The sequence below is a fragment of the Porites lutea genome, chromosome 2 (genome assembly GCF_958299795.1).
Source record: "Porites lutea chromosome 2, jaPorLute2.1, whole genome shotgun sequence".
Classification (NCBI taxonomy): Eukaryota; Metazoa; Cnidaria; class Anthozoa; order Scleractinia; family Poritidae; genus Porites; species Porites lutea.
Window position 1 is genome coordinate 16870869 of NC_133202.1, and position 25459 is coordinate 16896327.

A 25459-nucleotide genomic window follows, 5' to 3' on the forward strand; every position below is an offset into this window, starting at 1 on the left:
TACAGGTAAAACAGCTGGTCACAATGAATGCAAGCTCGTAACAAAATGGCGCTTTCCAGTGAAAGCGTGAAACAACTGCCGAAAACCACTGTTTCTTGGTTCGAATTCTTGTTTGATACCTCTGGCAATGCTTTAAAGAAACATTTAGAGAGTGCATTTGCAGGTTTGATGTTTATTATTTATTCGCGCCGTAAGATAGCTGAGTGGTTTAGTACGCGGTTTCCCGGGTTCAAATCCTCGCTCTAGCTACCGGCCACAAGCTGGATTTATTTCTTGATCGTCCAGCGTTTAAGGCAATTTCTTTAAGCAATCCAATTATTTCACCTTTTTTTAACCTGTTATGCTTAATTCGAGTAAAGCCGCTTTTCCTGTGGTACAATAATATAATGTGTGACAGCACTCCCCACTGAGTACTCTAGACTGAATGTCAACCCCGGCCCCCGGGATGTCAACCAGAAACTTTGCTCTTCATACAATCAATTTTCTAAAAAAGGTACCTTTTCCTAGAACAAGATGCCCTGATTTCTTTCCCAGACTTAACTTCCAAAACACCATATTCTTCACAGCGGCACATACTTAGGGGCCGTCTACATATTCACTTTTGCCCCTCTTAACGTCAACTGGATGTTGAGGTCAGACCCCCCCCCTCTTCCCTCTCCTTAATGTCCACTGCATTCCAAAAGGAATACTGACATGCACTTACCCGTAAAGATGTCAACGGTATCAACACAATTTACTTCACAATATTATTCTCCAAAAACTGTATAACTGCTTTTTCCTGTTGATACTTTTGATTTTCTACTACACAGTACATATTAAGAGGTCAAAGTGAGAATATATGGTATTAAAAAAAGATTCCACTGTACTGACTAAAGAGCATCCAATAAACAGCGGGTACAGGTCATTGCTGGCAAAAATATCATTTCCAGTCATCAATGAAAACCAGAGCTGTTAGTACTAAGGGCCAGGGGTCAGGGATTTTTCTTGGCTACTATGTTGAGGTCAGACCCCCCCCCCCCCTCTTCCCTCTCCTTAATGTCCACTGCATTCCAAAATGAATAGTGACATGCACTTACCCGTAAAGATGTCAACGGTTTCAACACAATTTACTGCACAATATTATTCTCCAATAACTGTATAACTGCTCTTTCCTGTTGATACTTTTGATTTTCTACTACACATTACATATTAAGAGGTCAAAGTGAGAATATATGGTATTAAAAAAAGATTCCATTTGTGCCCACAAATGTGTTTCCAAAATCAGCAAACTAACCATAATTTTTAGTATTGTATAAATGTATTGGTGATTTAGAATAGAGTTTAAAAGATCGCAATGTAAAATGTACAGTTGGTCCTGCTTTCTCTTAAATGATGTCACAAGCGCTGTGCCACCCTGCGCATGACGTGAAATTTATGAAAATGCATCAGTTTGCTTTTGTCCAAAAATGCCCCGCACTAACATCCACTGCCTTTCCCGTTCCCCCCTAATGCTCCAGGGAACTTGGTTGGGAATTCCCTGGTTGGGACTTTTCTCACTTTGCCAAATTTGGGATTTTTATGGGTATTCTTTAAATACCCTAAAATATCAAAAATGGGAATCCGTTACTTTTTCCTGTGAGTAGCACCTCCCTTTGATGGGTAAAAGCGACAGCAAAAACACACAAAATATATTTGAGATAAAGGGAAGAAAAAGTGGAAGAAAATGCTCAGTGATTGGCATGGCAGACATTAAAACATTAAATATCTAGATGTATCAATGAATGGACTGGATATTCTGCTATTCATAAACTCTCTCTATAATATTATATTCTTGCCTAAAGATCATTAGTTTTGTTGAGTTTGTTACAGTTATGAGAATAAACACCTCTCTCTTTTAAACACCTTCATCTACTAAAAGCCCCTGTTGGACCTGTAAAAATTATGTAAATACTTTTGACTGCAACACAACAAACTTAAAGAGCCTAATAGAAGAATATGACGTTGCCTTACATACTACTTTTAATTATATCAAAATGGAGCTGGTATAGACACATGTATGACAGAAAGTAGCTGCTGTGGAAAATTTTGTGAATAAGAAAATGGAAAAGTTCAGCAGCTATCATGACATATAACTTTCACTTCAAACAGAGAATAAGTTTAATATAGCAACTAACTGTGACTGTATGATATTTTTCTTTGTAGAACCATCTGCAACTCAACTTATTGTCCAATTTCTGGAGCGGTCTGGACTGGGGAGTATTATTCTGGTAGAGTGCTTATTATGAGATATGATACAGATATTTTTTACAAAACTGAGCAAGTCTAACATATTAATATTTTTATCTATATATATACTTGCCTCAGCAACCAAAAAGGTCCCAGCTATGAGCACTAAAGTTGTTTGTTCTAAAATGTATGTCACAGACTTCACCTTGTGTTGTTACTTTAATTTTAATCCTTGTGCTAGAATTTTTATTGATAAAATGAGTAAATTTACCAAATATTTGACATATTTACTCTCCTGGATGCTCACCTTTTTATATATTAATTTTAGAATACTGGACCACTTGAAGTTCCACCAAGTGAAAACAAAAGGTCCCGTTGTCTTTCCCAGCTAGCATTGAGGGTTGCTGCATTCTTAAAATGGAATTTGGAAATCTTAGAAGACAAGTAAGTTCAAAATGTTTTGTCCTTAAATTATTAACCTTTTGTGAGTGTATTAAGTTAGTGTACCTGATTGTGGGTATTAAAGGACCTACATGTATGTAAGTAATATTCTCTCAAACTGTAGTTATTGTCTGTTTGGTCAAGCTCTTTGTTTATAAAGGCATGTCTTTTCCCCCAATATAAAGTGTCCCTAATATGTGATTTAAGACAGCAGATTAGTAAAAAAATTAGTCATTCAATGTATAGTTTATACTTAGTAACACAACAGAATAACCCCAGTTTAACTATTGTTATTTTTTTCTTGTAGTCTGTCTCTTCACTGGCAAAACATTCTGTTAGACGAACTTATAAAATCAGACACATCGATACAGGGAGTAAGTAAATGTTAAGTTGAGCAATAACTGTATTGAGTCCTAGAAAGAGGCTTGAATCGCTGATGTACATGCGCTTGCAAAAATTTAAAGTACAATGTTGTGTCCTCTCATAAGGGGCACCTTGTCTTTCTACAACGGTTAGATATAGTATATCAGTTTCATACTCTGCATGCATACATCAACTTGTAGCCTTGCAATGTATTGTGCAAAGTTAAAGTTATCACTGATGTTATCATTAACTTATACTTGAGTATCACTGAAAAAATACTGTTGCAAATGGTAAACACGTCAAGGCTTTTAGTTAGATTGTAAAGTACAACATTGGCTAGTTTAAGTGATATATGCAATATTGTTGTCACATTTGAACAGTGATTCACTGAGATTGAGTTGCAGGTGCAAGTGCAAATTGAAGGTAGATGTATTAGGATTAGGGTAAAGGTGTTATCTTACTGCACGTTTAGTGAACTTTGAAGTCCTGCAAATTAAACCCTCTACCAGTTATTTCCACTAGAGTTTTTCCCTTGGAATATAATCTTTATACTGATAGCTATAAAAAAAAATGTCATAAAAACTAAGATATCCAGTTATGTAAAAAATTATTTTATTTTTTTTATGGGCTTGGAACATCCTCTATTTTTGCCGTTTTCTTTTAGATCTTCCTGTAGTGTCAAACACTTTTTTTCAAATGAATATCCTTTTTGAAAATAATTATGGTTATGATTTGGTTATAACTTCAGGTAATGCAAAATGAAATAGACATAAGCAGCTTGGATAAAAAGTCTGCAATGACGCTTATCATTTACTACAGATGGTAGGAATTTATTTGCATTGTTTTTGTTGTTATTGTTGTTTAATTTGTATGGATAACAAACATTCAAAGGACTGCTGATAAATATTAATTTATTATTTTTGGCATGTTGTATGTGGCCATTTGCTTGTGTTTACTGTCAGTGAATCACATTAATTGCTTGATTGTACATGCATAAGTTGTGGTTCAATTTTATTCTTTGGTTTAAACTTTACTTTCCTCTGTTTTGAATTCATTATCATACATTACCATGCTTCAAATCAAAGGGAAATAAAATTTAAACCAAGGATAAAATTGAACTACAACATATACAAGTTTTCCAAGCAAACTGTTTGACAATCCACAAAGAATTTTGGCACTCAAAAGAATATCATGCACATGTTCACACATATGATTATAGGCAATTAATGTGTAAATTTGGTTAAACTATTTGATACAATAATTTTCACTTTTTAAGAAATTATGTCTCTATTGTTTTTGTTAGGGTGATAAGAACCCTGTCTCAACATTTCCTTCCAAACGTTTTGAAATCCAACAGCAATGGGTAGGTACAGTGTTATAGAAGAATAATAGGGCAATATTTTCAAAACAGAAACAACCAATCCAAAAGAATTTAAAGGAGGAGTCCAAAGTTCCTCATTACCTAAAAAAAATATTTCTTCTGGCCTTGCAAGTTTTAATTTTAAGCTTTGAATTACATGAACCAGTCGTCACTTTGAAAAGATATGTGTAACTACATCTGTTAAAAAAATTAAAAACGTGAAAGTTTGTCACTTTTTGTCTTCTTCTGTTGGTGTCAAATTATTTGAGTCGACCACCATTTCCCAGTTTGTGAATCTCTAGTTAACTGATATACATAATCGTATTTATCATCAGTATTTGGGTTAATAATCCAAGTTGTACAGTACATCTGGTTTATCCAGAGGATGACATTATCTGTCTTTTAAACAAATTGCAAACAAGAGTGAAAGGAAGTTAGATTCTTACAAAAACAGTAGAATGAAGTGATGAATTTTATTCCTGTTTGAGGAAATAACTTCATAGCAGAGAGTATGAGCTTAACCCACCTGTTTTCAAGTCAACTTTTTTTATCTGTCACAATTATAAAATGAATTTTATTACGTACAATGTAGCTGTACTTGATATTAATCATGATTATTATTTTCATGCTTATAATTATGTAGCCTGATCATGAGAAAACAGCCAACATTTTGTGACACCACAACTGGTTTCCTCACAAAATGACAACTGAGAAACGAATGCAGAAATTCCATACTGATGACACATTACTAAAACCCAGATCTAGGTAGTGGGTCTGATTAGTCAAAGCAAATTTCCCTCGCGGTATGACCAATCAGAAGCACTACCTACATGTGGGTAGTGATGTGTCTTCAGTACAGAATTTCTGCGCTCCTTTCTCAGACATTATTTTGTGGGGAACCAGCGCTGGTGTTGTGAAATGCTGGCCATTTTCTCAGGCTGAGCTTATATGTTACATTTTTTGGAACATTTTTAGTGCCCTAGCTGAGAACTTGGCAAATGAGAATATCTTAAGAAAGGTAAATAAGAGCATTTGAAAGACATTACAATAAAAATTAAATAATAAGTACTGTAACTTATTTAAAGCAAAGTCAGATAAAAGTTGTGTGATTCATTTATTTCAATATTTATTTCATTTTATCAATTAATTTATACAATTTATTGTTAATTAATATCTTCATTAGCTTTTTTCCAATTTTTTTTGGCTTCAAACTCTTTTTTGCCACCAAATTCATTAAAGAATCTCAAATTTTATTTTGTTATAAAGTGTAAAAAGTTAACGGACCCATGTGAAATTATTGCTGAAAGAAATTTTATGACTGGCTAGCTATTCTACATGCCGGTGAAACAATGCAGCTGTTTGAATTTTTCATCGTTAGCATGATAATATTATGTCTATCAGTTGTCTAATCAAGTTACAAATATGTTGAATCTGAATAATATTGGAAGGATATAGCAAAATTCACTCTCTGAAAATTGCCATCTGATATACCAAATAATTTTATTCTTTAAAATATTTTACATTTTGGAAAGAATGTATAGACTGAGTCACCAGCACTTTAGCTGATAGGAAAATATACATGGATAGAACTACATCTTGCACATGGCGAATGTTGTTTAACAAGTGTTTTTTGCTAATCAGGCAAACTTTTGATTATAGCATCTGCAAAGATTTCACCTACAGTCGAACTTCGATGTGACAAACCTCTATGTAATAAAGTCCTCGGTATAACAAACAAGTTTCTTTACCCCAATAATAGTAAAATATGTGAAAAAGAACCGTGATAAAATGAAACCTTGTTAAAGCTCGAACAAATTTTGGCAGTCCCTTTGCTACATCGAGGTTCCACTGTAATGACTAAAGAGCATCCAATAAACAGCGGGTTCAGGTCATGGCTGGCAAAAATATTATTTCCAGTCATCAATGAAAACCAGGGCTGTTAGTACTAAGGGACAAGGGCAAGGATTTTCCTTGGCTACTATAAGCATGACCCTCCAGCTACCTTCATATAAAAAATAAGGAAACTAGAACCAAAAATAACTGAAATCTTAGGCCTAGGTCAGATGTTGAACTTTTCGTGAGAAGAATCAAACTTAGTGAGTTAAGTTCATGAAAAGTTTGACATCTGGCTCAGTTAAGTTCGTCTGAATGAGTTCGGATCGTCTAACACATTTTATCCATCTACTTCAGACGGAGAGAACGTGTGAAGATCATCTCTGGGACAAAGGTCGATCTTAACACGTGATGAACTAAACTGTGAATTAAAAATTTTTACGATGATGATGATATTTAGCCTTGTTCTGGGAAAATTCAGTAAAATTGCTTTTTTGTTTGATTCAGTTGATGGTTTGATGTGTCCTAAGTTCGACATCTGACCCAACAGACAATCTTAACTAAATTTAGGTCGTCCCAAATTTGAGTTTGGTTCGTCTCATAAAAAGTTTGACATTTTGTCTACTTAGGCCTTAGTCACTGTTCTGGTGAACATGATCTTAATAACCAGCCAACCTTCCTGGAGGTTTGAATGTTGAATATGGTTGTTAGATCTACTATCATAAATGATTTTCTTTTACACAACACAGCTTCAAGAACAACTTCCCATTGCCATCCACATCCTCAACCAAGCACTAGAGGTAACAGAGGACATGATTCTCCCCACACCTCCCTCCTTGGTGACTGATCAAAACAGAAAGGAGCAATCAGGACAGGAAAGAACTGTAAGTGAGGCTGCATCAACAAATGATGACCCTGCACAGAACATGGAAGTTGATGGCACCAAGAGTAAGACTGAGGCTGAGAATGGTTCTAATGAATCTAATAATACTTCCAACACTGGTGAAGACACTGATACTTTCTCTAATGAGATTTATAAAGTGAAAAAGGAGGATATTATTGCTCAGGTAATGTTTGAATCTGTATTTCCCGGTTATCATCTCCCTTCTCATAATAATACAGTGGAACCCCGTTAATACGGTCACCAATGGGTCAAAAAAAATCTGGCCATTTTAACGGGTGACCACATTAAGAGGGTTTTTTGTAAGAAAAGTGTCAGTAATAACAAGGTGACCATATTGCCAAGGTGGCTGTAAGGCGGGGTTCCACTGTAATTGATTGAGGTCTTCTTGTTTACCACTAGTACATAACTAGCTCGAGTCATAGTGAGACCATCACCAGTCGAAAGTGCATTAGGGTGCATGACAGTCAAATATGCAGTATTATCAAAGCTTGTTATTTTGATGAGAATTTATTATACTGTAAATAACAAACTTTGAACCTGAAACTACTGCACAGGTTGTCGAAATGTCAGTCACTGTCAACAACAGTCCTATTCAGGATTACACTCACCCGGACAATCATAATGCTCCTACTTTTGATTCAGAAGTGACTCCTGGGTTCAAACTTTTCACTGTAGTTTAACAATGACGAGAAGACACAAAAGAGTGACTGTCATCAACAGTAATCCTATTGAGGACAACACTCACCCAGAAAATCACCTTGCACCTACTCATGAAATACATTCTGTTAACTGTTATTAGTTTTGTTAGCTTTTGTAGAAGGTTCCCAGTTGGCTTTTTCGGATGCATGATTTGGCCTATTGAAGACTGGGATTAGGATTTTAGAGGAAATGGACAGCAAGATCTTATTCCATCATTTTCCAATGTATTTGAAATTTGTTTACCACGGAGCACCTAGGATTTCTTAAGATTTCCTTGAAATGTTTCCATGCTTCCCAGATTGAATTGGAATTTGGAGGTGTTGGTCTTTAATAAGAGAGGAAACCAGGAGAGAACCAAAAAAATTCAACCCACGTAGGATGTTGATGCCAGTATTCAAACTCAGGCATCATTTCAAGGAAGGGAAGTTCCTTGCATCACCCTTGCTAATTATTAGGGAGCTATAAGCAACAACGACGTCGATGGCTACGAAAACGTCACTTAAAAAGTGAATTCACGCTGCTTCAAACCCCTATCGCACTTATTTCATCACGTTTAATTTATCAAATGTTGGTAAAATTTTTTGGAGTTTAATTCTAAAGGACTGTATCAAAGTTCAGGAAAAGAAAAAGAAAGTTGTTTTCTTGTGTTCCCGTCCTCAACAAAATGCGAAATTAGGCACTTTCAAGTTGTAGTCGTGCAATGACGGCAAAGAAATTTACAAAAAAGCGTGATTGCAAAGTTGTTGTTTTGCTAATCTAAACCTTTTGCTTTTTCGCCGTTCTCATTGTTATTGCTGTTGTCATTGCTTATTAAAGCTCCCTATTATTGCTGCATGGTTTTCCAAAGGTGAGGGAACTTAGAGCTTCAGTAAGGGGCTTTTTAAAATGAATGTTCAGAATTTGGAATAAGCTGAGGAAAACCATTAGAACTACAGGATTGAGGAAAACATTAGTGTAGAGGATGTCAGTTTTGATAAACCCTTTTCAGGGCCCTAAGTTTGCATCTTTAGTAATTGGCATTGTTTCTGTTATCAGAAAATTTACAGTTATATTTTTTTGGTTGCAGGTTTCGTTTGATTTGGCAACCCTCTACTTCTACCAAGAAAAGTTTCAGCAAGCAATGAAGTTGTTTGAGAGCTGTAAGAACGCACAGGTATTCAATCTTTCTACTATAATACATATTCAAGGGAGCATCATTTTCAAATGCAAAGGCATAGTTCCTTTAAAGTATTGTGGGTAATCCTTTCCAAAAGCTTATCCACAACTACATTTATTGTCAATATTTGGTGTATGTGGGAAAACCATGCATTATCCTTCGACTTGGGAGAAATGCAAACAAAAAATATTTACTGCAATGGATTTTTATAGTTCATTATGCCTCATTTGTGAAATTTGCAAGACAAGAAAAATTGGCATAAAAATGGCAACACAGAATGTTCACATTCAATCTACATTTGTAACTAACTTTAAACCAATAAACCACAATACACCAAACTTGTGATGACTTAACAAAACAATTTTGCACAGTGACACGTACATGAACAACAACAGGACACAAACTCAAACCTGAGAGGTCAGAGAGTTCAGGACAAGAGGACTTTAGCCAGACTACAGTGATTATATTTCTATTGAGGCAAAATCAGGAAAACAAACTTACTGTATGCTTAGCCAATCCCATATTTTTTTAATAAGGCATGCATGAACAGGCTGTGTGGTCGACCAGTTAGAGTGCTTGACCTGTAATCCAGAGGCCCAGAGTAGAAGTCTCACCCTGACTACTGGCTGGATTTGTTCATGTTAGCTTTGAGTTTAAATCCTCCTCCACACTTGTAAAATAGCCAACTGCTTTGCCTCCTACAAGTTGGGATTCTTAAACTCATTATGTTCCATTTGAAATATTAAAAATTTGTTTTACTATCCATGAAAAGCCCCTTAATGGAAGAGGATATTTGTTTAGTTATTTATTTATAAATTTATTTATAACACAATTTTACTTAAGCAGTGGTCTTTCTAAGTTGCCTCTGTACTGGCTATTGGCCTGGAGTTTGCAAATCATCTGTTTCAAACCATTCATGCCTCCCTGTTTTTCGACATTGCACTTTTAACTTAACTGATCATTTTGTTTTATTATATTTTAGTGCTCTCAGTCATCATTTTACACTGTCAATGAAGATAAGTTGTGTGGATACTACATGGCATGTTGTGGTCTAACTGGCACTGTACCATCCACACCAAGCACACTTCTTCGAAGTACCAAACCATCCCTGACTGTACGACTGGAGCAGTGTAGACACACAGGGTATAAGGTGATATATCTTAGTGTTCACATGCTCAAATAGATTCCATTTTGCTTTTTGATGATATGAAAATTTGGTACATGTAAGATTGAAGAACAAAAAAAAACTGAAGTGGCCAATGATCTACAGTCTGACAGCTCTTTCTTCATTCTCTCTTGTAGCAAATCATCATACTCAGGAATCCTCAAGTATTATTTTCTTACCTTCTCATTCTATAGTGTTAATTCTATCTTCATCAGACAGATCCACTCCTCCTTAAAATTCAGTAACGTTCCCTCTCTTCAAAACCAAAACCCCAGGCTGTGTTCACTAGGGAGTCACTCTTATTTTCAAGACATGATGAGGACGACGACTGTTCGGTCCTAAATTGTATTTTCCTTTTTACGTCTGCAAGATTTTCAATAGCAATATTATGTTAGACAGTTAACAGACTGCACCAAAGATAGGCTGTCCCGCTGAAATATGCCCCATGGCATTCTGACATATTATAACTAGAAATATGCCAGGGTATCGCAGAACCTCGTAAAGCTCATGGGAGAGTGGTCCATAAGATGTTAGGGATGGAAGGGCAGGAGAGAAATAGAATGAATCGTGTAACTTGGGCGGGTGGGTGGGTTTCAACTTCAGCTTGAATATTATAATTATAGTTATTATTATTATTATTATTATTATTATTATTATTATTATTAAAGCCCATATAATGCAATAACTAACAGGTTTTAAATGTAGACTAATTCTGTTCAGAAAAGTCCCTTGTGTGCATTGGAATATTTAAGCAAGGTAGTGTTTGGTTACACGTGTTTTATCTTGTTATGCCTCTGTCACAGGATATCATCCCTTTACTTTTGGAAGACAATGTCGCATTTGAATTGCCATTAGCATACAGAGAAAGTCTGGTCACAGAGCTAAAAACACAAAGCCAAAGAATGGATGAAGAAGATGAAGCTACTGACAGCATAACATTAGAGAGGCAGGCCATGGTGTGTAATATAATCAGAGAAGTGCTTGAAGGAAGACCAGCAAACACTGCATTTTGGTTATCGCTGGAAAACTGTACTGAGAAACATCTGGATCTTGTTTTCTCTGTGAGTTTTTTTTTCCATTTTGAAACACAAGCCATCCGTTTAATGAGCAGACATCTTTTATTAAGCAGACTCAAGACAGGCTAGAGGAGATTTTTCAGATTTGTGACATTAGATTTATAACATTTTGGTTCAAGATTTCTTTTGTCACTTACTTGCAGGTGTGTGAATCTAAAATAGTGGATGTCCAGAGTTCCTGAATCCTGAGTCGAGACTGATAGGGAACACTTTTAGCCAGATGATCATTCTCAAATTGACTAATACATGTGTATTCTAAATGTCTTTGAATTCGGATACCCTAAAAGGTTATAAATCCAGAAACATTTATGAATCTGGAAAAATCTCCTTTAATGTAAACCTAGCCTTAGATTTACACTAGATGTTCATAATTTCCTCTCCCCCTGTCATGTCCAAATACCCTTCTAGCGGGTATGGATATTTTCTGGAACCAGAGAATGCAACTCTGTAGGTATTATTCTCGCATCACCAACCTTTTTGCCCAACTTGATCTCACTGTTAAAGCCATATAACAGTGTAATTCAAGAGCTATTAGTTTTTTACGGTTGTAATGCTAGTGTTTAGAATAATCCCATTTTGGAATCAAATCATTAGAGCTAACTATAACCTTATGTAACTTTCTCCAAGCTTTGTTTACGATCAGTACCAGTTAAGGAAAAGTCAGCTGCTCCAAGTGTAAAAGATAGCAACAGATTCAAAGTTCTCAAGTCATTTGTCCAGTGAGTACTAAAACCATTGTTTTGGACCAGTGATAATAATATGTCACGATAGTGTGTGTCTAAATTAAGAAAAGGCATTAACATCATCATTCAAAGTCTAATCAGGTTTGATCCCTGAAAAAGGCGCACACACTGGTCAAAATACCTGCTCAAGTACACTCAAAATATCAGCTGATGAACAGGTTATTCTCTCCGTTTACTTTCTTTTCTTCAGGTTGATTTGTTGTAACTGTGAATTGGTGAATGGATGGGAAATTGCTAGGAATTCTACGGCAAGAATTTTTTTAGATGAGGAGGTACAATCATTTCTTTGACTTCTGTTGGTTAAGGAGAGTTGATTTATTTCGGTGATTTCTAGTCTGTTAGCAATATTGATTGACTGGATTAACGGGCAACTGTAAAACGACATAGAGGACTGGCTCCCGATCAATTCTGCTACTTGAAAAGTAGAGATCTACTCCCTCTGAACATCTCAAGTGACTACGTCATGAGACAGATTTTTCTTTACTTGTTTTCTACCACAATCACTACCTTTTTGTAGACGGACATTAAGTAGATGTTTAGAATTAGGCTTAAATAAACAATCTGTAAATCTATTGCGTTTGTGTATATTTAGAGACGTTAAGAGGTTCGTACACAATGATTGGCCCACATGTCTCAAGATTTGAATGGATCTTTTAAAAGCATGAAATTTCAGTATTAGAGAGTTGTATTTACCTAGAAAATGGACACCTGTCAAGATCATATTGGGAATGTGACTTGGGAACATTTTTTCCTTTAGTAGAACTGTGAGCAAACAAAGTTTTAAAACTCCCCCAAAGTGATCAGTTGTCTGGCTGTATTCTGCTTACTTGTTTTACCTTAAAGACTTAGCTAGGCCTATTAATACAAAACTAATGCAAGTTCCGCAAAGTTGCTGAATTGAGTCTCAAAAATAAGATATACCCGTAAATTTCAATACTCGGTATTATTATGGTTTTATTTTTAGGACGAAGCTATGGACGTGGCCGAGAACACATCAAGTCAAACTGAACCAGATGATCTATCTTGGATTCCAGTAAATGCACAGTGCAGTACTGAAGGTAAAATGCTTCCTTCTAGGAAAAGTAAGTTGATTCAGTGTAGTGCAGTTGACTGTTTGGCTCAATAGGAATAGTTATCCTCAATAAAGTTAGGTATTGCTGATTATTATTCCTTTAAAATATTTAACCGTTTCTGTTTGGCTCAATTTCTCGACTAATTCTTCATAACCATCCAGGGCTTACTATGTTTAAAAGATGCGAGCAATGTACCAGCGATAGGATGGTATATAACCCCAGTGCTGTATATAATCACAACCTTGTTTGTACTCAAGAAAATGCAAAAAGGTCACGGCTACCCGACGACGAAATAGCAGAATTACCGACAAAATTTAATTGAACAAATGTAAGAACCCTTCAAAAATTCTCGCTTGGTGAATGACAGCAACCTTTTGAGGAATGTCTGGAAGAAAGAAGCACTTGCCTTTGGCCTCGGTGGATGACATCCTCCACCATCTGCATAATTCTTCAGGTCATAATCAGCCTCATTCAATAATTTGCTAAATATGTGAGCTCTGCTGCTACAATTTTAGTTATGATTTTGCGTTAGTCATAGTGATTTCGCTGTATGTTCTAGCAGCTGTAACAGGACAAGAGAGCGTTGACCTAAAGAGAGGCTTCCTTTGTGATAAGCTGCGACACACAGTTGATCCTGATGAGATCAGCACCCTGGTCGAACAGCTTCACCAACTTGAGAAAGGAAGACGGTTCTCAGAGGTAATGCTATTTTATCTCTTTCGCTGTTTGAAACCCTGGCGCAAACCTTGCTTTTTGACCAAAAAAAATGCCTCTAGACTTTACATAATATTCGTTAGCTGATTTTAATTCGGCGTCTGTCTATGTATCTAATTTGGCCGGAAGTTCTCTTTTTCTGAAACTGTTTTCAGTCCGGTGTCCCTTAGGTTGTCAATGCAGGTGAAGTAGGTGGTTTGCAGTCCTTCTTGCTGGCTGCCGCAGCGCTACATTAGAAGCTTTATCCTTGCCATTGACCTTTCCCATTTCAGTTCATTTGAAGCCACATAATTTTCCACAAATACCTCCTTCTTACCGCTGTTTTAGAGTGTCAATGTCAGGAAACAATTGATCACCGGTTACAGTGCCGAATTGTGGAAACTCCCTAAGATACGTCATAAGCACTGTTTCTTAACAATGGCCAGTTGTTATGAGATACCTTACCACTTAACTTTGGGTAAGTTCAATTGATTGTATTCCGAAATAGGAATAAGCAAAAGTTTTGTTAAAAATCTCTTCTAACCGTGATTTTCGGACTCTACATACATCAGGAATTATTTACGCCCAGCAGATTTCTAGATATTGCATTGCATGCAACGAATACCAAAAGAAGTGATTTCTGGCTTTTTCCTATTCCAATCTTGTTCCAGAACTCACCCTTAAAAGATGACATGATGAATATGACCCTTAGTCGCCCTCTCCAACCACTTCTTGACACTATCAGCTTTAAACAATGATAACTAATTTTGTTTCTTTTTTCGCTGAAGGAATTTGCGTGCTTACTCTACAAGAGCCATTTAGAGGAGATTAAAAATCTTCAGCAGCAGGATATACTTCATATTCTCTTCTCTAAGGCTATACACTGTTCAGCCATTAAGGTACTTTACTCCACAGCTTTAGGGCGTTTTTAAAGTAACTGTCCTAAAACCATTATGGTAACAAAAGTAGATGAAGCCTGCGCCAGACACGAAAATCTCGTGTGAGTGGCTAGTACAACTACCTTATTGGTACTAAATTTCGCGGGTCTTTATTTCGCGTTTTTCGCGATTGTAAAGTGAAAATCGCGAAAATAAAGACCCGCGAAAATAAATCCTCGCGAAATTAAATACTCATATAGAAAATTCGAATCAACTTGGATTCTTTCCTTCAGAATTTATATTTAGGATATTCGCTTACATTTGTCAAATTGGACGAGTGAGGTTAAGCAAACATGACAGAGTTGAAAAAACGCGCTTGAAATTCATTTTGGAAGTAACGTCTTCTTTGCCTGTGTCGTCGCGCTTGCTTATAAATCCTGCACTATGGTACTGTGCATGAATCAAGAAATGATCTATTGTGCCAACCTAAATTTGCCCATCAAGAGTTACCGTGTAGCATTAACGGGAATGATAAATAAACCAGGGCTTATATCCAAGTCATTTGACGTTACTTTTCCCCCAGGAATATAGCAAAGCCTCTCAGCTTCTGTCCTATGCTCTTGGGATGGTGAACACTGTGGCTGGAAGGGGTGCAGTGAACCCTACACTGGAGAGAGTCAAGGCTGCAATTCATCAAGAGCTTCTTGTTCTTGATATTTGTAATGAGTCAAACAGCAAAAGGTATCTTTATAATCCTTACAAATATTGCTGAAGGGACACTCAGGCTTGCGGCAAACAATTTGATAATCGCTGGTGATTAATGTCTCTGTAATTCAAGTCAGGAGTATTCCATAGTCTAGTCTACAGTGTTGAAGTCCTTAGAATGTCCTTTTTTTGGTCAAAGACGAAAGAATTCTTCAATAAAAAAGTGAACAGGGTAAAGTAATTGGCGTGATTTAATAGTTATGTAGTCGATCTTAGGCCCCTTCCACACGTATCCGGATATTTTTGAATCCGCAACTTTTTCTTTCGCCAATTCCGTATTTATAAATTTCCACGTCCACACGGATCTGTATTCAAATGATTCACTCTAGTACCCAGGACACCTCTGGGAATATTGGCAACAGAGCCTGCGTCGTAAAGCGCGCGAAATTTGCATCTTGCTCTGCCTTTCACGTTAAAGAACTGGGCTCGATTTTGTTACATCACCGGATAAAAAGACATATCCGGATTTAGCGTCCAGACGATTCCGGATTCATACCGTATTCAAAAATTTCCACTCTGGAGAGCGGGTTCCAAAAGGTGCGGATTCGTATGCCGGATTCACCGGATACGTATGGACGGAAGCCGAATCCGCAAAGAAAAATTTGCGGATTCATAAAAACGTTGCATAAGACATTTCAAAGAAGGAATGTTCAGTCAAGTGTCAAAACATATGGGATGATCAAGATCCATTAGAATTTATATTGAGAAGGATGACAATTTTTTTTCTTTTGATTTTTTTTTAGATTAGATGAGATAACTAACAGGGTCAAGTCTTACATGTGGCAAACTGCTCCAGGTGAGTAAAAGTAAAACAATGTCCATTAGCGCAGTGTTTAGTCAACTGTCAAAGTTATTTGTGACTTCCTTTTTTTCCACAAAATACCCCAGTCTTAAGCTGATACTCCTTCCTTTCCAGTCCCTTGGGTATTTTTTATTTTAAGTGATACATGTTGTTTTCCGGGTCCCAGTTTTTTAAATAATAAACGATGATATCCATGGGATAAATCTCTATTTATCAGTCAAGAATGAAATTTGTCTCCCTAATTCTCATCCAATGGATATTTAGCAATGTATCTGATGTTGAGCACTGTCCAGTTTTTTAATAATAAAGAGTTTTAGCTTCTGCATGAGACGAGAACGATTACGAAAACGAGATTTTCTCAATACTGAGTATTACTCACGCGTGAACCAGCGTCATTTTGGCGGGAAAAGGTGATAGCCGTCGTCATTCTACAACGAGTTTTTGCGAGAATAGAGAGATTAAGATTGACGTTTATCACAAACGGCAAACGTCAGACTCAAGTTGAGAATTTCTCAGAATAGAAAATACACAGATTAAAACAGTCCCGAACGATTCCTATGATTAAAACAGGCATAAGACTACTTATTTTTGCGTAGAAGCAGTAAAGAGTAAACGGAAAATAAGGGGAAAACTTGGTCACGTGGTACAAATTCACGTCTGCCGTTTGGTGTAAACTTGAATCTTAATCTCTCTAATGTCGTAGTGGCGGGAACAAAATGTAAGTCATCAAATGTAAGAAGTTTTTATCATTTTGCGATCGGTAGAGGGCGTAACCTCCTTGCCGTTGGAGAGAATGTATGAGAACCACTAAAATTGGGCCTTATCTCAGGTTACCTTCAGTGCAAATAACCGTACTAACTTTTTTGGTGAAAAAAAAAAGAAAGTAAAATGAAGCTTTCCGGTGTGTCTTTTTTTTGAAAACACGCAAAAACTTTAAGTTAAATCTCGCACTCGTACTCGTTCTGGTCCCCAAATCTGAAGGTGATGTTACACGGGACGATTCGCAACGACGATTTTTAGCGCGACACGGAGTCGCAATGCTGGAACGATGTTGTAACCATTCGAAACAACGTTGCAACAATGCTTCAACCCTGTGTTGCGCTCAAAATCGTCGTTGCGAATCGTCTCGTGTAACATCACCTTCAAGCTCTCTAGTAACCTGGGGCTGGAGAACGAGATGAAGATTTCGAGGGATTCGCAGAAGGAAGAAGGAAAAGAAGGGACTCTCCCCAACTTTCGTCTTGCTTCCCGTGATGTAACGCTTCTCATCGAATACAATCCCAGGAACGACTGGTAACGGGTCTCTTACTGAATTGTTGTTGTTTCCTAAAGGGGCGGCAGAAAATCATATTGAGGAGCAGGTGAATGCCTTTCTGTTAAATGCCAAGGAATGGGAACTGCTGTCAGAAATAAGGGTAGATGAAAACACACAAACATTGGATTATAGATCTGTAAGTATTTACAGATACTATCGGTAGCAGTTTTTAACATTTTTGAGGGAATGCCATTACTTGACACGTTTATCTGATACCTAGGAAATCCCAGTCAAACCTCTTTCTATTCCAGAAACCTGACCCATGGTAATAGGAGGTAATAGGAGCTTAAGCAACAACGATAACGACGGCAGTCAAAACATTACTAATAAAATGAATTTGCGTCCTTTCAAACTTTATGGCGTCTATCTGGAACCGCTCAATTCGTCAAATGTAGGCGACTTTTCCTGGAGTTGAATTCTTAAGGGCTATATCCATGTTCAAATAGAGAAAGAAAAATCTGTCGTCGTATGTCCACGTCCTCCACAAAACGTCGCATTGGAAGGTTTCACGTCGTTGTCAAACAGTGGACGTCAAAGAAATGTACTGAAAAGCGTGATGCACCTGCAGAGCTGTTGTTTTGCTCATAAAACCAACTGTTTTTTGACGTTGTCGCCGTCGTAGTTAGTTAAGCCTCCCAATACTGGTGGAAGAGATCGTAGGGGTAGATCCTGGTAACTGGTACTACCTTTGCTTTATGGGGATTGGTAACATGTTCTGCGTCTTTTCTGTGCTCCCTATCAAATGCAAAACTACTGAGGATGAAGGGTAAAGTCCATCATCGTAATTCTGTTGTATTTTTCTTCCTTATCTAGCTTAGTAGTCTGTTGGCATCAATGTGTTACTTCCTGTCTAAACCGAAGGAATGGAGGAAACCTGCAAGAAGTCTTTGGGATGGTGGTGAGTACACTTTGTGCATGGGATGGTGGGGATTTAAAACTGTGCACAGGACGGTGGAGAACAAAAATTGTCCATGGGATGGTGGGAATGAAATCTGTACATGGGATGATGGGGAATGAAAGCAGTGCATGAACTGGTGATGAATAACAACTGTTCTTGGGATGGTGACGAGTGCTTCTTGTGAATGCTGTATCCTTCCCTTATTTGTAAATTTTCTTGTTATTGTAGTTCTGAAGATATTTAGTAGCAACAACACGGTACAACAAAAAAGGCCTGCTGATGGAACCCAAGGAGCTGGAGCAGTAAAACTGTAAGAACTACCTCAGTGTTTAATAAATTCTTACCTTATTTCTGAAGAAAATGACATTTTGATGCATTAATGTAGAATATGCCTCTTATTATATTTTTCAGGACAAACCTTATTCACTTTGTTCGAAAACTTAAGGTAATAGAACTGAACTACAACAAGTACCCTGCAGAACGATGTTGGCTTTTTCTTTCTAAACCTGACATTGCTAGTGGGTTTCTTAGCATGCAAATATCTTTTTTTTCCCAGGAGGAGACAGTTCTTACTGTGTTGATTTCATGTTTAGTGAGGCTACGAAATGCTTCTAAGAAGGTTTGTACATCGCAGTAAAATGATAATGATTTTTCGGTTCGATTGTTGTTTTGCAAAGGATTTGCTACAACTAGTTGTTACTACACTTAAGTTTTTCTGCCTAAAAGTGGATTGGGGTCAATCAGTTTATCCACATTTTCATTTTCAAGAATGACGAGGCCAACAATCAAAGAGAAATATCCAGCTCGCACAGCCATCTGTGGCCCACAGCCATTACAAAGTAAGTTGCTTGATTTACCCAACTGCCCTCCAACCTCTTCCCCTTTTCTCAAGACTCTAGAGCTACGGAAAAATGGTGACTTAAATGGATGCAAGATGTCGTTTTCACCTTTTGCTCAGCGCCCGAAAATTACTTTATAGTTTTCAAGTACAGTGGAACCTCTATTCAGGGGACACTCTCGGGACCGACGAAAGTGTCCCTTGAATAGACGTGTCCCCTGAACAGAGGCTGGGCTTGGTGTTAATAAACAACCAACAAAGACGATATAAAAATGATCATCAATAACTTATCTCTGCGACATTATATGTTGAATCCACACAAACTTTGTTTAATCCTGACAGTTCCGGTAATGTGAATTTTGATCACATTGGCTTGGCGTTGTCGGCGGTTGTTCATCATGCACTCTCCGTTCAGCATCACAATATTTCCTGGCTTCAAACACTGGGTGACATTTATTTAGGTACGATTTACACCACGTTAATATTTGTTTTCTTTATTTGACAAATACGCATGATGCTCTCCATGAATATATGGTATGGTTCAATTTTATCCTTGGTTCAAATTTTGTTTTCGTTTGTTTCAAACTCATCATCATACATTACCATACCCAAAAACAAAAGAAAATAAAATTGAAACCGCGACAAAAGTGTGCATATACATGTTTTTGAGAGAAATTAACTGATTGCGACGTTAGTATCTTTTACCTCAGGAGTTAGCTTCGGAGAGATGTGATCCCTATGGTGTCACCATCCCCCTGGCCTGAACGTGGGCGGGGCCCGGGGGGTTACTCAGGCAAGCCTAGGACAGCTGTGTGCTGCGAAGGATTTTAAGCCCTGACCCTCTGTGGCAACAGGAACAAAAATTGTTGGAATTGAAAAACAAATAAAACATCGAGTATTCTGTTTATAAATGTTTTATATGACTTGTTGTAGATTCCGGTAACTATTCCTCTGCTCTGCAATGCTATCTTGAGGCTGGCGCTGTTTCATCTTCATTTTTTAACTTGCCGGTTCCAGCCAATGTCTGGGATGATCAGGTAAGACTTCTAACAGCTATAAAAAGCTAAATATAAAAGCATGGCTAACTAACTGCTAACGCAGGCCGTTAGTATTACGTATGCTTGTCGATTCTGATGATTGCTTAATTAAAGTCTTGCCCCCTTAGCCTAAGTTATCCTGTGTTAGTCACTCAGTCAGTCAGTGAGTTGGTCGGTGGTCGTTCTTGATGCCAACAATAGAGACTACCTTTAGATTAGAGGATGAGGACGAGGACGAGATTTAACTAGGACAAGATTTTCTCACGACTACGAGGATGAGATTTAACTTAAACTTTTCGTCCACCCCAGAAAGCTTCAATGTACTTTTTTACCAGAAAGGTTAGCACAGCTATTTTTATTGAAGGAGGTTAAGCCCTCTCCCGATCGCAAAATGATAAAACTTCTAACCGATAACTTCCATCTGACCACGACATTCTCTGAGTCGCTAAATCCCGTAGTAAAATGATGACGGCTATCATGTTTTCCCGCCAAAATAACGCTGGCTCACGTACGCGCACTATCCAATCGTCTGAAATTCAGGCTAAAGGTCTCTAAAAGTTTGGCGGACTCTGGGAACGGGATTGCTTAAGTCATAGTTTTTCGTGTTTCTCGCCTCGGCTAGTTGTTTTGTGTAAGGTCGTATTTGTGCTGTCCATTATTCAGTCCCTGACTTGGTGCAAGTTTCGATGGCAAGACACCATTTTGGCTCGCACACGATAAAATGTTCTGTCTTTTTTCTAAATCATCTCCTGTTATACTGGAGTCTTGTTTATTAGGACATGGTGTATTAAGTAAGTATACAACAGTCAGTGAGTCAAAACGTTTTGAACCTGAGTAAAGGTGATTATACACGGGACGATTCGTAACGACAATTTTTAGCGCAACACAGCGTTGCAATGCTGGAACAGTGTTGTAACTATTCGAAACAATGTCGTTGCGAATCGTTCCGTGTAACATCACCTTAAGAGAGACTTGTGCAGAGTGTCTTGCCATGATAAGAAGCATTGTTATTAATTCAAACGATTTCTCCGTTTTTTATCCTCCGGCTTATTCTTCATAACCAGCTAATGATGGCCAAATCTGGAACATGATTACCGATATCAATACCTTTGTCGTCAATCGTATTGCATAATTCTTCATATCTCACTCAACCCCATCCAATAATTACTAAATATTTAAGTATAGAAAACCTGCTTAACAAATAGCGAACCACACGTCAGGAGATGATCAGCGGTTTATTTTAAAAAATTTCTCTGTTATGTTTTTATAGGTTTACAGAAAGATGGTTACATGCTGCTCTGCGATGAAAGCTCATATTCAGGTTACAGTTACACTAAATTTACTATTGTGTTCAAATCACATTGCTGAACTAGCCATAGTGTAATATTACTTGCAAATATACGCGCTGGTCTCTTGGAAAACAAAAACCGATGTTATACTCATTGCAAGTCACAGGGATTGTATGAACACTAGGATATAAATATAATATAGTGACTTTGTTTTTTTCTTGACTTGGGGTGATTGCAATTATCTTTGTTCTCTGTAGGCAGCTTTACTCTGTCAATGTATGGAAGTAAAAGATTATACAACAGCATTTAAAGCTCTTCAACAAGCAGCAAATTCAAGGTATTGAGAGATGACTTAATAGGGATTTTCCATAAAAAGGTTAATGTTGATTTAAACAGTTGCTTGCCGAGTGGAAGTGTTTAACTCATGCATTTGTGATAAATATACAGTAAAAACACGCGAGTAAGAACCTGCATTTTCCAAAGTTAGCCTACACAGGTTCTTACACAAATGGTATTAGCATAAATTTAGGCTATTCAGGTTCTTAAAAAGGTTCATATTTTTTGAAGAAAAACAATACATTGTAGCTAAGAGTATTTAGTGGTATTCTGCTTATTCCCTAAATAAAATCTACATACCATTATCCTTCATTACATTGCAGTTGGAGTAACAAGGCACCTATGTCTTCAAAAATTAATGTGTCCTGATTGTTGACTTATCTTATTTGCCCAAGCGTACTTTTTTTGATAGATTTTAGGAAATAAGAACCTTTTTTAAATTTTAGGTTAAACAGGTTCTTGACGTGTATAGAAGGGGCCCAACTGGCAAATTTTAGCCTAACAGGTTCTTATACTCGCGGGTTTTTATCTAATCTGGCAGATCGCTAAACATTGGTTAAAAACCTGAGACATAATGTCCGATTGACGATCAGACTTTGAAATCAATTGTTAATAAAAACACATAAGTGAAAGTTAAGTGGTCCCAAAATGGTTATTATTATTATTTTTTGTCTCAACAGCTCCGACGCGATGGATTTTTATTATGGCTTCTTCTGGGATGTTACAATGTTAGAATATTTAACCTGTATCCTTTGGGTGCTACTTAGGGGATAGACACTGACACCACTGGTCGTTTTTACAGGGGTTTCGCGTGATACGTGAATTGACCGCTAAAAAGAGCTTGAATCGGAAAAACTCATGAAATACAGTCATGATTCGTGAATTATATGTACACTGTGACGCGTGATCCTCTAACATTTTAGTCCGTGAATCGAGATTTCTGCAGATAAAACAGATGTGAGTGTCGTGACAAGGCTTCGAAGTTAAACCATGTAAAAATAGAAAATTGTAGGGCTTCGATTTTATAGCAATAAAATCCATTACCAATCAAATTTGTAGTGGTCAAACAAAAAGCAGGGAATCGCCAGTTTGATCGGCACCATACTTTTTGTTTCCTTCCCATCAAGGGGTCATTTAAGACCAACTCTTGCCTATAGTAGTCCAGAAACCACTAAGAATCGTTGACGGACTTGATCAGTTCGTCACCTAATCACGTGATTCGCGAAATGACTCCTAAAGGTAAAGTGATTTGTGAAAGTACGGAAATTCAACCCGTGACTCGTGATCCAGACACCCCCTCTAGACCCTGTTTTTATATTAAGGGCGCATTATCCATCTGGACAAACTTCATCAAACGTTTTGTAGTTCGTCTGGTTATGTGTCTCTAGTATAAAGACGGGCGCAAGACGCGTTATGCATTCAGATGAACCACATTTCTTAGTGCGTCATCGCAGGCGTACGTTGTACGATATTTCGTTCCTAAAGATTATCTGGCCACCCTTTCGGTTGTTGTCAAACGTGTCTCCCATTACGTTTGGTTTTAACAGACCAAAGGGGTTGACACCTTTGCGTAGCCTTAGGTGTAATCAAGATTACGTGTACAGTTCATATGGCATGCACTGCATCATTCCTAAAGTAATGTGCTTTAATACCCTTGAATAGACCACACAGAATACCTTGTAAGTAGTTTGTATGAAATCCAGACTATTTTTATGGTTTCCAGTTGCTGTGTCTTGTGTTTGAAGCTTTAACAATTTTTACGTGTGGTTTTTTACATTCTTTTTTCGTGTTTTGTCTGTTGTTAACTTTGACTCACTTTGATGTAGACACTCACGCTAAGCGTGGACAACACGACAAGAAGCTGCTAACAGTAAGTTCGTTATCTTACCTCTCGTTAGAACTTTGCGCGTTTTGCACGTTTTACTTTTATCTCGTTACCTTCATCTTTATCAGTAAGTAATTAATAAGGGACGTGAATAAATTACCTGTAATTTTCACCAGTGACATGAAGTGCCAATGGAAAAAAACCCCTTTGTCAGTCACCAGTTCACTAAAGATGAATGAAATGTACAACAAATACACGCACTCCGTGGCGTCAACAGCGGCAAGACGGTTTCGAGGTTTTGAAAACACATAGTGGCAACGAATTTCTGAGAAATTCGCCAATGGGTGAAAAAGCTGTGAGTTTTAAGACGTCTGAAGGTAAATTAGATCAAACCCAGTTTTTCAGACACGCTAATAAGATGTCACTTTATCCTTTTTGATTGTTACATAATTATCCAAACGTGTCAGTCAAATTTAAGCGATTTTCTTACGATCATAGAAGAAGTTTATTTCATCAATAAAATATTGATATATCCTCTTTAGCAAGACCTGTCCGGAAAAAATCAGTCACGCTAAAATGCGAGAATCTTAAGATGCGCTACTCATAATAATTATCCTGAGTACCAGAGGTTTCTCGTGCCAAGAGCAGCTTATAAATCTCCCACGCAAACGTTCTTTTTTAAAAATAGATCGTTTTCATTCACGTGGTCAGCGGCTTTGCAAATTGCTTGGAATAAAAGAAAGTTTTAACATGTGAGAAGAGTTCAATTCCCACAGGATTTTTTTTGTACACAAACTTGGCCGCCGTGACGTCATGTGAAAACGATCTATAGGTTTTCATCCCTGGTTTTCATTTTCTTACCCCAAAAGGAAAGCGTGACCACGCCTTAAGAACGTGTGCGTGGGAGGCCACGAGTGGCTTCGCCGTGAAAAGAGCTGACTGAAAAAGGAAGCTGCGCGTGAAACGCCTCTGGCACCTAAGGTAGATACTAGAATTTTCAGTAATTTTTTTCAAGGACATGCTATTGAGGTACCATTTTATTCTATTTTTGTTGCAGATACAAACAATTAGTCAACCTGAACTGAACGTTTTTAATTCTTCGGAGCTTCTCCAGCACACTGAACAAATCAGAAAAGCCAAGCTACTGAGAACACTCGCAAAACAGTATCTCTGATCCAGGTCCATTGATCATGCAGTTTAGCTTCGAAAAATTAAATTGTGAATTAAAAAATAAATAGAATAAAGGCAACTTCCAAATGTGAGACAAGAGTGAATTCATGTGCGTACTGTTGCTTGATCAGGCGATTTTTTTAGAAGAGAGGGGAAAGACAAGTATTGATTATAAATGGAGGGCACGATCATCGGCCAGCCCCAACAAACATCAATCCACATTGATTTACCAGTCCACTATCCACCTCATATTTAATCCACTTTGCAATGGTTTCAGTGCAGAAAGAAAGTAGTTGTTTGTAGTAAAATTGAACAGTTTTAAGAATGGTTTAGTGTGAAAGGGGCCTTAGCAAAGGAGGGTGGTGGTAGAATTTTTCAGAAGTCGATAACGATAATATAGTGGATATTTTTGAAACCACATACTTTTTTACCCGAATCGACCCGTTCCTCCTACAAGAAACCAGTGAATCCAGACACCGAAACTGCATTGTTTTGAAACCACTCTTCAGAGCTGTTCCACAATAATCTGCGGTTTCAAAGCTGTCTGGATTCATGTGGACATGCCCTTAGAACTCTTATTTTTATACTTGCTGAA

The 25459-nt window shown here is 37.4% G+C and overlaps 1 protein-coding gene across 4 annotated transcripts; it reads left to right on the plus strand.

Moving 5' to 3' along the window:
• The first annotated feature begins 27 nt into the window (after positions 1-27).
• Positions 28-25352, plus strand: LOC140927892 (integrator complex subunit 8-like). 4 transcript variants are annotated; one of them, XM_073377588.1, is made up of 31 exons: positions 28-163; positions 2182-2246; positions 2534-2649; positions 2954-3020; positions 3758-3831; positions 4313-4372; positions 5345-5387; positions 6952-7269; positions 8872-8958; positions 9944-10111; positions 10930-11187; positions 11830-11921; positions 12136-12217; positions 12910-13003; positions 13578-13717; positions 14500-14610; positions 15173-15330; positions 16098-16150; positions 17489-17607; positions 18285-18369; positions 18598-18679; positions 18781-18814; positions 18926-18988; positions 19138-19208; positions 19550-19668; positions 20141-20244; positions 21515-21565; positions 21791-21870; positions 22550-22614; positions 23696-23739; positions 24752-25352. In XM_073377588.1, the coding sequence occupies exons 1-31, from the start codon at positions 28-30 to the stop codon at positions 24866-24868; spliced, it is 3156 nt and encodes a 1051-aa protein (XP_073233689.1). In that variant the 3' UTR covers positions 24869-25352. The 4 variants fall into 4 exon arrangements, with proteins under 4 accessions (XP_073233689.1, XP_073233690.1, XP_073233692.1 ...); XM_073377589.1 differs by lacking the exon at positions 21791-21870 and having other exon boundaries at positions 24752-24889; XM_073377591.1 differs by lacking the exons at positions 20141-20244; positions 21515-21565; positions 21791-21870; ... (1 more) ...; positions 23696-23739; positions 24752-25352 and adding an exon at positions 19918-20101.
• The last annotated feature ends 107 nt before the right edge of the window (positions 25353-25459 follow it).